We start from the raw sequence: 13,864 nt of genomic DNA, 5'->3' as shown, positions 1-13,864 counted from the left end.
CTAAAGGGTTCACAAAAATTCAATCATCACTGTATAAAGTGATCTGGATTTACACATATAGGGAACAGTAAATAGGGCACAGTTTTGGACACAGCATCTATTTTATAAAGTTTACTCACTTCCTCAGGGGCCGTTAATACGGGGCCACACAAACACAATCCACAAAATAATCAGCACTCTGGAAACATGCCAGCAAAATAACCAAATCTTCAATCAGCATTTTGCTACAAAACAACACAGGCAGTTTTTCAAAGTGTAGTGTTGACATTTCACTGATAATTATTCAAAAGACAAATTTATTCAATCCCATAAGTTTAGTAGTTTAGTTTTGTAGTTTTGCAACAACACAGCAAAAAATCATTGATTTTTGTCATGACAATTTTAACAAATTAAAGGAATTTATATGTTTAAATCATTGTAAAGATCCCATGTCTCTGAGAATATTCCTAGTGGTTTATTTTCAGCACAGTGCACATATTTGTACCCAAGGTCGTTCAAATAGCTTTATATAAGCCTGCTTTATCCATTCCATGGCCAACTTTTATGTGTGTCTGTGATACATGTCCATGTTTCATTTGTAACTGGTATTTCATCCACTCCGTATAATTATTTAATAGTTTCTCTGGCAGCAGCTTAACTGTGGGTTATTGTGTTCCTGGGGTTGCATGACAAATGTAGTCTTTCTATATTAAGGGCACCCAGAGGAGGAAACACAGATGTTTGCTTGGTGTGCATTATTCATTTCTCCTAGCTCTAGATTTGGGATTAGTAAGACCTAATAAGTATAAAACATAAACTTTGTATTTGTACAGAAAGTCATTTTTGCAATAAACAATGTCTTCATATGGGGACAGTAGTTAACTTTTAAAAATTATCCTTGCCATTTGGGATCAGAAGGACCCAATTAGTCCAAAAACAAAAAGTTATCTTTCTACAGTAAATACATAAACTAGTTTCAAACATAAAATTGGATAAGAATTTTTACCTGCCCATTGTTTCTGTCTGGAATGGCTGTTAAAACTTTCGACTGGGACTCCCGCCATCTTGTTTCCAATCAGTTGAGTGTAAAGTTGTCATGTGATCTCTAGATGACACAAGCAGTGTCACAAAAATAAACTGCAAGATTAAATATAGTATACCTTATTAAGGATAACTCTGCTTTCTCTGTGTTTTCTCTCTTTTTCTCTGTCTTTATTTTCTTCAGATCGCATGCTGTACGCTCTTGTGCTAGTAAGCGGCATTGGAATCACGACTTTGCTCATCATTGGCTTTGGGGTCATTCCACAAGGAAAGAGGTCAGGGCCACCTCTCTCTCTCTCTCTCTCTCTCTCTCTCTCTCACACACACACACAGACACAAACAGACACACACACACACACAAAAGAATCTACTCAACATTTTACCTAGAACATATTATAGGTCAAATATCAAAGAAAGATAAATGCCAGCACTGCTGCTTATGCCGCTTTCATTTTTCTATAATAAAAAAGAACAATGAATTCAAGTACAAGCTCTCAAATACAAGTACACACATTTCTGGAGAATTGCTATTTTGAAAATAGTGTGCACCAGGGGTCGACAATAGGTGGCCAGCGGGCCAGATGTGGCCCACAAGCATGAAACATCTGGCCCGTGAGGTTGTTTGAACTATAATGATCCATAATGAAAAAAAAAATAAAAATAAAAAATGCTTCTCTAGTGAGCTTTTGTTTACCATCCTCCCCTGTTTCTCTGTTGCCCTCGGTGTGATTTTAGTTTCCACCTGTCCTCTTTTTTCCACCCATTCTTGGGCTCCCTATCTCCTTATAAAGAGTTTTTTCCCGACTGTGTCCCAAATCACTAGGCAGGGCAGCGGTAGTGTATTGGCCCACGACCCTGATGACACTGGTTCAATCCCACGTTACGAGCTCTGTGTTTTTGTTTTTTTGAGTTTACCTGCTTTGAGATAAACTGTTCTGCAATTGGGTTCAACAACCATCTGGGTTGCAGAGCTACTAGTCTGTAGCACTCCATCCTATTACATTTCATTTTACAAAACAGAATTTTTTTTTTTTGTGGCCCACCACGTATTGGCTTGGAAAATATCTGACCCGCAGTTAAACTTAATTGCCGACCCCTGCTGTATAGCTTTAATTCAGTCTTTAATATTAAATTTACAACGTAAAACATGACGAAAAGAAAGGAAACATATTGAAATGTGTCCAAATATTTGACTGGTGCTTTATTTTTTTATGAAGCTCATCCAGCAGCATCTAAAAAATGTATTTTCTGAAAATAACAGGTGTGTGTGTGTGTGTGTGTGTGTGATGTGAATATCCATCAGTATGACAGAAAGTCTCTCTAAAGACATGCTTTGATTCTGACCTCTTCACAGGATTAAAGCTTTTCTCCTGCCGCCCATACCCAAACCACGCATCAGAGGAATCGATCCCATGCTTCTGAAGGTACTAGCCTGCAGCCAAACCACACAAACCTTCCCTGGATGCCTTATTAGGATTAACCAACTGTCTACATATACCTCACTGCCTTCACAGACCTAGCAGATAGAGCTATTAGCGCCACATAAAGCAAACAAAAAAAACGTCACCACACTGAAAGAATGTGGTTCGACAAAGGCAGATAATTACTATGTGTCTTAGAAGCTGAAAATAGGGGTAGAGTATCGACACCTGAGAAAAGCCTTTAAATTTATTGTTGTGTTCTGAGTGTGAACATGGGTCAGGCCATACGCAGCTCTGTAAAAAAATAAGAGACCACTTAAAAATGATTTTCTTTTATTTTACCAAATTGAAAACCTCTGGAATACAGTTAAGAGGAAGATGGATGATCATAAGCCATCACATCAAGCTGAACTGCTTGAATTTTTGCAGCAGGAGTGGCATAAAGTTATCCAAAAGCAGTGTGTAAGACTGGTGGAGGAGAACATGCCAATATGCATAAAAACTGTAATTAAAAAAGTATTGATTTCTAAAATGTATAATATAAACTTTTGTTTGATGTTTTTTTTTTTTTGCATTATTTGAGGTCTGAAAGCTCTGCTTCATTTTTGTTATTTCAGCCATTTCTCATTTTCTGCTAATAAATGCTCTAAATTACAATATTTTTATTTTGAATTTGGAAGAAATGTTCTCTGTAGTTTATAGAATAAAACAACAATGTTCATTTTACTCAAACATAAACCTATAAGTAGCAAAATGTCTGGAAATTGGAATTGTAACCTTGAGATTGTTCAGATAGTTCTCTTCTATTTTTTCTATTCTCCAGGCTTATTGTGGCACACAGACACATACAATGCAATGATTGAATCTTCCCTCCTTGAGAACTTCTCACCTTTTTATTTGGTTTTATGTGTGATTTGTTGCATTTCCCACACTGTTACTTGCCACATGTGAGGTTAAACTAGTATCACATGCTTGAAACAAAGTTAATTTCCCACAAATTTGAAAAGGTGTCAATCATTTTGTCTGGCCCAATTTTGGAGTTTTTAATGAAATTATGTTTTTAAGTTTTAAGTTTTTACACACAAAGAAAAAAAGCATATGTGTACTTGCAATAATGTTCTAGGAGAAATAATTCATTTTCTGGATAAATTTCAGGGGTGCCACCTATGACTGTATACTGTATATGATACATACTGTATATGATACAGAGATAGAAATGCTGACTGAAAGTCATCCATGAGCCTGTAGAAAAAAAAAGTAATTTCTGAGTTAGAAGCTCAACGGTGCCCACAAACAGCTTCTCTTTAAATACATTTAACACACAACTAACACTAAAGAAACACTTAGGAACTGTTGAAAACAAGATATTAGTGTATTTTATTCATTTCAGATTATATTTTGATGGCATTTCTATTAATAGTACATCCTGTTAATTTCATTTTTATTGAAAAAATACATTGTTCTTTTATAATCCAAAAGTTGTATCCAAAAAATGTATATCTATTTTAATAAGTATAAGTTTAAAATTGTTTTTTTCAGGTATGATAGGGCAAAGGCGATAATTATATCTTAATTATATCCTTCATAGAATATGTATTTACATACAATGAGATGTTGCTGTTCTTATTTATCGTAAGTTAGTGCAGACATGATTTTTTTTTTTTTTTGACGAGTGTAAGCTTTGACAGTCTTGGTCGAAAATGTTGGCACCCCTGAATTTTTTTCTCTCACACAGTTATTGTAATTACACATATTCTGTTATACATACAATTGTTTCCTTTATGTGTATAAGAACAACACAAAAATATATATAATTGCTGACTGTGTTTCTCTTACTGGAAACTGTGGAAGTCATCCATGAGCTTGTCGAAAAAAATATATATATATTTTGTAGTTGTTGGATTTTGAAACATTTTGAAATATTTATTCTTTCTTTTTTTGTTCCTTCACCTCTCTCTCTCTCTGTCTCTCTCACTCTCCCACTATACTTCTCTTTCTCTCCAGAAGGGGAAGATGGAGGAGATCAATCGTCACTTCTCTCTACACGGCTACAAGCCTCCACAGTACTGCGAGGAGACGTGGTATCAGGTCAGCATGGACGACGGTCTCTCCCCGTCTCAGCCGAGCCCACCATCCAATCTGAATAAAGAGCAACATTACAAGAATACCTCCTGTATCCAGAGCCCCGCCTACCCTTACCCAACTGAACTTACCCAACAACTACTTCACACCACTGACAGCCCCAACGCCTACTGCCAAGGCCCCGCCTACTTTAGCGAAGAGGCTTTAGAAGTGGCCCTGCCCCCAGAGAGCCAGCCGTGGGCGTGGCCAGCATCAGGCAACACCCAGCCAGAGCTGGTGTCGTTTCCAGGTATGGATTACAGCATGATCCTGAACCCCACCCCCATAACCGCTGGCACTCCGCCCACCCCGCATGACTTCTACACTTGCGTCAATGGAGTAACTCCCAGTGGGGCCGTGCAGTTGGTGCCCTGCGTTTCGAACCCAATCAAGGGCTCCCCGTATTTTCAGCTGAGGGAGGACATGGAGGAGGACGCGGAGAAGAGCAGCCAGTTGGTGGTCTACTTGGAGAAACAGTCGGAGGCTTCGGCAGGGGGTAATGGGGGTAACCAAGGAGAGACGGAGCAGAATGAATTCGCTGTGCCTTTATTACCCCACCTGACAGATAGAAGCTAAGCATTGTGCTGATGTCATACACATGACACATGAGGACAGTGTGCACACTAAAGGACTTTATATATATATATATATACGCACTTGCAATGGACAATCGCTCGTTCTGTCTTAAAAGTATAGCCTGCTGCACATGACTACACAAGCACATACATATTCACACAGTTTGACTGCATTGAATTGACTTGAATTGCATTGAATTTCACTCATCGTCAAAGAAATTGTTGCAAAAAAGTGTTGCACCCAGAAGGAAGTGTCAGACTGCACTGCTGTATGTAAGAAAGATAAAGGTAAAGATTTAGACTGAAGTGAACAAGCCATCAAGCTGTCAGTGTGTCTTTGTTCGTATCATAACGACAGGAAAAGTACGCCTTGCACGGCTTGTGTCACTGAATGTGTCTGACTGCTCACTGTTGTCAGGGTTCTAATGATTCATTGGAGCACCAGTTTTTCTGTTGCCAAGATAGAAATACACTAGAAAGTTACCTGAACACACCTCATTTCGAGAACACTACTCCCATCGGCGTAGATGTAAGCACCACTGCACCATCATAAGCACCATTGCAGTTTAAACAATACAGGCACAAGGTGTAAAAATAGATTGTTGTTGATGGGGTGTAAGATAGCAATGAGCATCGCAACATGCCTTGTGCAAGGTGTAAGATGGGGCCCATGGAGTTGTAGAGGTGCGATCATCCATAAATAGAATTTGTGTCTTCAAGGCAAGCTCTTGAGATGGCAGCAGTATGTGGACAAGCATTGTCCTGTTGAAAAAGAAAAGGTAGGCTCAATGTCGGGCTCTTGGCTAATTTGGGCTAATCGTTAATCTTGGGATATACCACAGAGCCTCCACATACAGATATGACTGTCATCTCCATCTCATTTAAAACAAATGCCAGAATTAACAGTCTTTACTGAAGGTAACCCACTGTAGTCCGGCACATCTACTCACCATGTTTCATTCCTGGGGTTGATTCCTTATGGTTGCAATCACATTTAGATGATAACAGTACGTTCACACTGCAGCGATGCAAAGCGTTTTTCATTTTGCCTCCCACTGTTTTCCATTGAGAGTGGCGCCAGTGTTGCAAAGAGGACTCTGGGAGCAGTAGCGGCGCGAACGAGGCAAAGCAAGCGGCAAAAAGTTAGAGATATTTTCAACTTCATGCGAGATTTGAGAAAATGTGAAAAAGCTGATTACAGCTATTTCAGGCTTTACTGTGCTCTATGAAAGCCCTCTGTATGATTACAGAGACGGATGAACAACTGTTCCTGAGTTGGATTTTTTAGCAGGTTCGGTGTTTCGTTCGAACACAGCTCTTAACTACAACTCTGCACATTCCTGCTGGTTGCAGATAAACTTGCATGCTCTTTTAGGCACCAGCCCCGACAGCTGCACCTCTGCATTGTGAATGTGGTGTAAATATATTATACATATTTTAATGGAGCTAAATAAAGGGCCATTTTGGTGGAAAACCTGTTAAACACTGCAAAAGACTTGAGATTATGGCAGAAGTTGACCTTGCAGCAAGACAATGACCCTAAAAATACAGCCAGAGCTACAGTGGAATGGTTTAGAAATGCCCAATCAAAACCTTAACCTAAATCCCAATGAGCATCTGTGGCAATTGCTGATTGAAGACGCTGTTCAATCTGACTGAGTTTGAGTTATTCTTTAAAGATCTGACGATGAGTGTGTTATGCACATTTGAGTCAATGCAACGTCACCCTTTTTTCAAGAACACTCTCACGCACACAGACAAACACACTCACATATAGTGTATATGCAGATAGTACGCACACACTAACACCAGAATAATATGCTCGACAATGAAGAAATACTGAACTCAAGGATTATCAATGGGTTGATTCTGTTTGGACATTGCTTGCCTGAACACTACAGACACGCTACACGGTACAAACTCTACAGATCAACCTTCCTCCCCCTTCTTCGTCCTCTTCTGCCAAATGACGGTGCAATGGACACTAATTCTAATTCTCTCAACGTTCAGTTGAGCTGATTATAGTTTTTCAGCTGAGGACTAGAGGCAGACTCTCGTCGTCACCGTGTTGCAGTTTCTACATTTCTAACTCCAAACTGAACCAAACCAGAAAGTCAAAATCATAGCAGGAAGGAATACAGAGATCTAAACGTACAGATCTGAAGACAATCAGAAGGACAAATTATATTAGAAAACAGAACTGAAGTATGTGATTCCTCCTATAAACTGTTTTTCTTAGCCACTGCAGATGTCTATACAAAAGAGGACCTCCCAGCTCTACTTACTGTGATCACTGTGATCCTTTATCCCTCCAGCAAACACACATACATACATACACACGTCGTTATTTTCCATTGTTTGTCTGTTAATTTTGGACAATAAGTAGTTCTGAGGTACAGCCATCATTACCACAAGCGTCCATGATCCATAGCAAAGTTTTAGGAAAACGTCTTTACAGAACGCGCATTGAAAAAAAAGTCATGTTCAGTCTAGTGAAAAATTGTAGCAAACAATGTAAAAAATGTTCAAAATTAATGGTTAAAAGGTTTATCAGTATATAGAGTTTTTATAGAGGTTTTTTTTTTTAGAGTTTGGATATCACAGTACAGTATGAGTTTGGTACAGCAGACAACAAGCAATAAGTAACAGTTTGTTCCATTTCATATAGTCGTATAGTGCCCCCCTGAGGTGGTTTGTAGAAGCAAGAGTGTGTAAATTATGCATATACCAATACAGAGCTTTGAAAAACTATTTATACCATTTAAACTTTTCCACATTTCTTCATGTTATACCCACAAATGTGTATGTTATGGAATTATGTAATGATACATAGTTTTTTAAACTTTTAATAAACAGAAATCTTAATAATCTGCATACTCTGATACCCCAAAATAAAACCAGTGTGACCAGCTGCCTTCAGAAAATACCTAAACAGTACCTAAATAGTAAAGAAAGTCTGCCTGTGTGTAATTTATTCTCAGTATAACCACAGCTCAAAAAGAAGAAGGAGTATGGCACAACTGCAAACCTTCTTCACTCTGAAGGAGCTGCAGGTGGGAGAATTTTCCAACAGGACAACTAATAATCATGTACTTTATAAATTTGGCCTTTATTTAAGAGTGGCAAGAAGAAGGCTACATTTAAATGCAAGCCACAAGCAGTACCATATAAAACACAGCAAACATGTGAAAGTATGTTCTCTCTGGTCAGATGAGACCCGATTGCAAGACATGAAAATTGCTGTTCACAGACGCTCTCCATCCAACCTGACTGAGCTTGAGAGTTATTCTGCAAAGAAGAATGGGGCAAAAATCTCAGTCTCTAGATGCGCAAAGCTGGTAGAGACAAACCTCAAGAGACTTGCAACTGTAGTTGCAGCAAAAGGTGGATTTTTATTTGTAAAAAATATTAGAAAAATGTGTATCATTTTCTTTTCACTTCACAGTTACTTGATGCTTTGCCAAGTTTAGGGGTGTAACATGAAAAAATGTGGAAAGTTTAAAGGGTTTGTGTATTTGAGAAAAGGGTTTGAAAAAATTTGGAGACCACTTCAGTTTCTGAATCAGTTTCTCTGATTTTCCTATTTATAGGTATATGTTTAAGTAAAATAAACATTATTTTATTCTATAAACTACAGACACCATTTCTCCCAAATTCCAAATAAAAATATCTAATTTAGAACAATTATGTTTCAGTAAATGAGAAATGGCTAAAAAAAAAACTTTTAAGGTGTAATAACCCTGTTTTTTAATCACATGCATGTTCTCCTCCACCAGTCTTACACACTGCTTTTGGATAACTTTTTGCCTTTACTCCTGGTGCAAAAATTCAAGCAGTTCAGCTTGGTTTGATAGCTTGTGATCTTCCTCTTGATTATATTCCAGAAGTTTTACATTTGGTAAAATCATCATTTTTAAGTGGTCTCTTTTTTTCAGAGCTGTATATGAATATGAATGTATGACAATTGCACACAAATCTATATTACAAACTTTAAGCCTTATTTAACAAACGTTCTTAAAAAGAAACGTAAAAATTATGAAAATAAAGAAACAACATTGCTACAGTTTCTCATTAGCTTGACTGAAATGTGTATCAGTATTTGCACATTACAATATTTTAAGCTGGTCTAACCTTGCAAAACTTGGTTTAAAGGCCTTTGTGGGTGGAGCATGGACACGTCAATATCTAAGCCTTCTTCCTTTCCTGTAGAAACCTCCATTTTGCACAGTTCACGTGGTAGAACGCTAATGTTAATGTTATTTTAAAACTGTATACTGTATATCATCCTCTGTTTGCATTAGCACCCCTCTCTGTGTAATCAGTTCTGAGCTCCGTCGTGTTTATTAGCTGCACTACAGATTGTTGGCAGTGGAGCAGGACTCCAGCGGAAGCAGACAGACCAAAGAGTCCAAGACTCAGTGATGCAGTACAGAATACTGAGACAGGATGTCTGTCGTCAGCAGGTCAGGTTGAGGGTTGTCAGGTGAACATATGCAATAAATGCACAACATACAGTGGCAGTAAAGGTGGGGTCATGCACTGTTCATGTACATATGAAGAGTTAAATTGTATATTAAATATAAAATGAAGGTTTTTATGTTTATGTGGGCGTGGCCTGCAGGGCCATCGCAGTTGTTTGCATTTGATTTGTTACAGTCAGACAAATATTTTATGACAAACCAGATGCACACCGTTCAAACCTGGTACTGCTCAAATGTTTGGAATCACAAGTTTTAAAAAACTATATATTTTATAACACTGGGGATGAAGGCAAATAATCATTGTAGTTTGGACACACTTTAAATTGAGCATTTTTTTTTTCATCATTTTAAAAGTGTATGCATTGTAGACTTATATTAAAATCATCCAAACTATGAAGAAAAAAATACAGGATTATCATTTAGTAAACAAAAAAGTGTCAAACAAACCAGAATATATTTAATTTTCTCAGTCAGCTTTGAGGTAGAGTCACCTGGAATTCAGGCTTTCAGTTAACAGCTGTGCTGAACTCACCAAGATGTAAAGTTGTAAAGAGGTTGAGTTGGTATACAGTGAATAGACCTATTTTAATAATGTTCTCATCCATATTATGGCAAAAACTACTCAACTAAATAATGAAAAAAACTACTTTAAGAAATGAAGGTCAGTCAATATGAAAAATGTCAGGAACTTTGAAAGTATTCTCAAGTGCAGTTGCAAAGGCCATCGAAAATGGTATGATGAAACTGGCACTAATCAGGACTACCAGCCTCAGAAACTGCAAGTTAATAGCTTAACCCCAGATAAGAGCACCTAATTGCTATGAAATGAGTATTTTGGTTTGTTTAACTCTTTTAAGTTACTACATGATTCCTTATGTGTTCCTTCATAGTCTGGATGACTTCAGTATTCATTTACAATGTAGAAAAAAAACAATGTGGTTGCCAAATATAAATATTCTAGACATTCTTAGTTTTGTCCTTCTCCTGCACATTTGTCATTAAAAAAAAAACGAGGTATTTGCGTGACAGTGTTGAGACATAAATTCTGCCGTCGGACTAATGTTAGTCAAATCTACAGTAGCTCTTAAAAGTTTGGACACACATTTTTATTCAATGTTTTAATGCTTAATTTCTTTATTTAATTTTCTATATTGTAGATTAATATTAAAACATGAAAACAATTAAGGGACACATATGAAAAGTGTTTATCTTCCACAATCCCCTGATCTAAACCTGCTGAACTGAGATGGTGATTTGAGGTGATTTAATTGGGATGAGCTGTAGCTTCACAGCGTGAAAGAAAAGCAGCAACTATTGTTCAGCACCTCCAGGAACTCCTTAAAGACTCTAAAAAAAACTATTCCAGGTGACCAAAAGCTGAATGTAGCTACTTGAAAGAAATTAAAATTATAAAACATATTCTGGTTTGTTTAACACTTTTTTGTTTACCAACTAATTCCAGTATAACTACTTCCTGTATAGCTTCAATATAGTCTTTAATATTAAATTTCCAAAAAAAAACACATTAAATGAAAAGAAGAAGAAGGAGGTGTGTCCAGGCCTTTGAATGCTTCTGTGCATCGTGTGATTGTATATTTTTTCAGTACATAAAGCGACAAGATAATATAATGATATATCATTAATAGCGATACTGATTCCACATATTTCGAGCATTTTTTTTTTTAATGATAGTGAAGCTCTTCATCCTCAGACCTCCACCGCTATATGAGGAAAGTCAGGTACACAGTTATGGCTGAAGGGTTATGACTGTATTGTTCATTAAGGCTTATGTTGCTGTCGTGACTATGTTAAAGTGAAGTGTTACTTAAAACAAAACACTGTGTGAACAAGGCAAGAAATATCTGTGTTTGTTCTCCCTTTATTCATGCTTTGATTGATTGATTGATTTTTTTGTTTATTTGTTTGTTTTAGACAAAACTAAAGAATCTTATTATAGATTATTTAATGTATAGACAATAAGGATTAATTCAAGTACTCTGGTCAGGTGTGTGTGTGTATGTAAATAAGTGAGAATGTGTGTGTGATAAAGAGAGAGACTGGAACACTGTGTTATTTGTGCAACAGTATCGATTGGCACAGTTTATTTAAGCTTTAAAGTTGTTGTTTGTTCTTTTAATACTTTAATATGCTCTCTTTCTTTCTTTTTCTCTTTCTCTCTCTCTATTTCTGTGTTACTGTCTCTCTGCCACTCTCTGTGTTGTATGCAGTGTTCCTCTGTGGTGTGTTCTTCTGTTGTGCTGCTTTAGAGATGTCTGTGCCTTAACTGTGTGACGTTTCCTGTCTTCACAAGTGTTTTCACACTCTCGCAGTGCGAGCGCACACACACACGCATACACACACACAGAGAGACCCACAGCACCAGTATGACAACAATAACCAGGAACATACAGAATGAGGCCCACAGAATATTGAGGAAACCCTTCTGATTGAATCACATTAAAACACATGGCCACAGCATATAATTATATTAATGGAATAATACTACATTTTCAACCTTTTTTTCTTTATTTGCTGCATCTTTAGTGTACTGATACTGATCGATTAAAAAATAATGCACCCCGGCTCCATCAATTTTCCATCAACTCTGACCAGCTTCCCTGTCCCTGCTGAAGAAAAGCATCCCCACGGCATGATGCTGCCACCACCATGTTTCACATGTTGGGGACCAGGAGATTAGATAATGTGTAGTGTTAGTTTTCCAACAGGGTACTGGAACCTCCTTTTCAATCATAGTGCTACAGTTTTCCCAAATAAACTTACCTTTTCACTCTAAAATTTAAATCACCTACATTTTTTATGTCAAAAGCTCCAACTTGGTGCATTATTTTTTGACAACGAGTTAATATACAGTATATGGCTTAAATTAGGGGTGTAACGGTACAGAAAATTTACTGTTCTGTACGTTTTCGGTGCGGTTGGTGGAAAAACAAGGATGGCGTGAGCAAGAGAAAGAGAGACAGTATGAGCGCCTAACCCTGCATTCACACTGGAAAAAGCGACAGGCGACTTTTAGCTTCCTATGGCAGCGCAGCTACGGTGTGTGAACAATTTGAATGATCTACTTTTCTACGCACACACTCTGTTTGTGTGCTCCAACCTCCAGCCAGAGCTAAACTTCTCAGTGCAGGCTACTGGCTAAGTCAGTAGCAAGTTGCTAATAGAAACAGTGCTACAGCTACACTTCTCGGGTTATGTACATTGGTTCTACAAGTCTCTTATAGCCTGCCTGTGTACCATGTATTCTGTGTGCGTTTGCGCAAACCAAACCGTGACCCACGTACCGTGACACTTTGTAAAGAACACACGTACCGTTACACCCCTAGTTCAAATCCACGTCATGCAGCTTGCCATCAGCTGCCAGAGCCTTGAGAAAGCACAATTGGCCTTGCTCTCTCTGGGTGGGTAGATGGTGCTCTTTACCCACATCACTCGCTGCACTTTCCTCCGAGTGCACTGTGATGCTACTAGGCAATGCTGCATCAGCAGCAGTCTTAAAAGAGGCGGTGGTTGGCTTCACATGTATCGGAGGAGGCATGTGCTAGGCTTTACCCTCCTTGTGTTCTGGCATCACTAGTGATGGGGCATATACAGCTGACTAGCAGCTGTATATGGTGTGGGACAATCAGATTAGCTAAATTGGAAAGAAAAAATGGGAGAATATTAGAAATAAAATTTTAAGAAAAAAAAAATATATATAATACATTTATTATACTGGTCTTTTGTACAGAAACACAGCAAAGCACACTGAAATGATTGTCTGTGGTGTAACTGAGAACAGAATTAAGAAACATTAGGTTGAAATAAATAGCTGGAATATTTCTTTTACCGTCACATGTTTTTGTACACTGTTGTGTGTGTGTGTGCGTTATACAGATATGTGTCCTCTGTTTCTCTGTTCTGAGCTCTTCCACCAGCTAAAAAAAGCACTTTCCCATGTAGTGAATAAAGCCAACAAATGGCCTGCAAAAAAAAAAAAAACTGTTTTCTTGTATGTGTGCAAAAATCACACTCCAACATGTAGCTCTGTAGTTTCTGGGCCTTTACCGTGATATTTGTTCCCTCCAGCAGATGGTGGCGTTTGTCACATAATGACTGGCTGAAAGAATAAATGATATACTATATTTCTCTATATTTCGCACAAATCTTTTTAACATATTTCATAGTACATAAACATCTAGGCAATTTGTCAAATATATTTTTGTTAACACTGATGCTGTAGTCAATA

General features: G+C 37.7%; 1 protein-coding gene across 2 annotated transcripts in view; it reads left to right on the top strand.

Moving 5' to 3' along the window:
• LOC103043041 (growth hormone receptor) overlaps window positions 1-5,207 on the top strand; it is a 63,961-nt gene extending 58,754 nt beyond the window's left edge. The window contains exons 7-9 of one of the 2 annotated variants that reach the window (XM_007254841.4): window positions 1,205-1,295; window positions 2,375-2,444; window positions 4,449-5,207. In XM_007254841.4, the coding sequence (XP_007254903.3) occupies window positions 1,205-1,295; window positions 2,375-2,444; window positions 4,449-5,138 (851 nt within the window). In that variant the 3' untranslated portion in view covers window positions 5,139-5,207. Of the gene's footprint in view, window positions 1-1,204; window positions 1,296-2,374; window positions 2,445-4,445 lie in introns of both variants that reach the window. The other variant, XM_007254840.4, reaches the window with a different exon arrangement.
• Window positions 5,208-13,864: the final 8,657 nt, after the last annotated feature.

The sequence above is a fragment of the Astyanax mexicanus genome, chromosome 21 (assembly GCF_023375975.1).
Source record: "Astyanax mexicanus isolate ESR-SI-001 chromosome 21, AstMex3_surface, whole genome shotgun sequence".
Taxonomy (NCBI): Eukaryota; Metazoa; Chordata; class Actinopteri; order Characiformes; family Acestrorhamphidae; genus Astyanax; species Astyanax mexicanus.
Note: the sequence above shows the minus strand (reverse complement) of the source record. Positions and strands in the feature narration are given on the sequence as shown.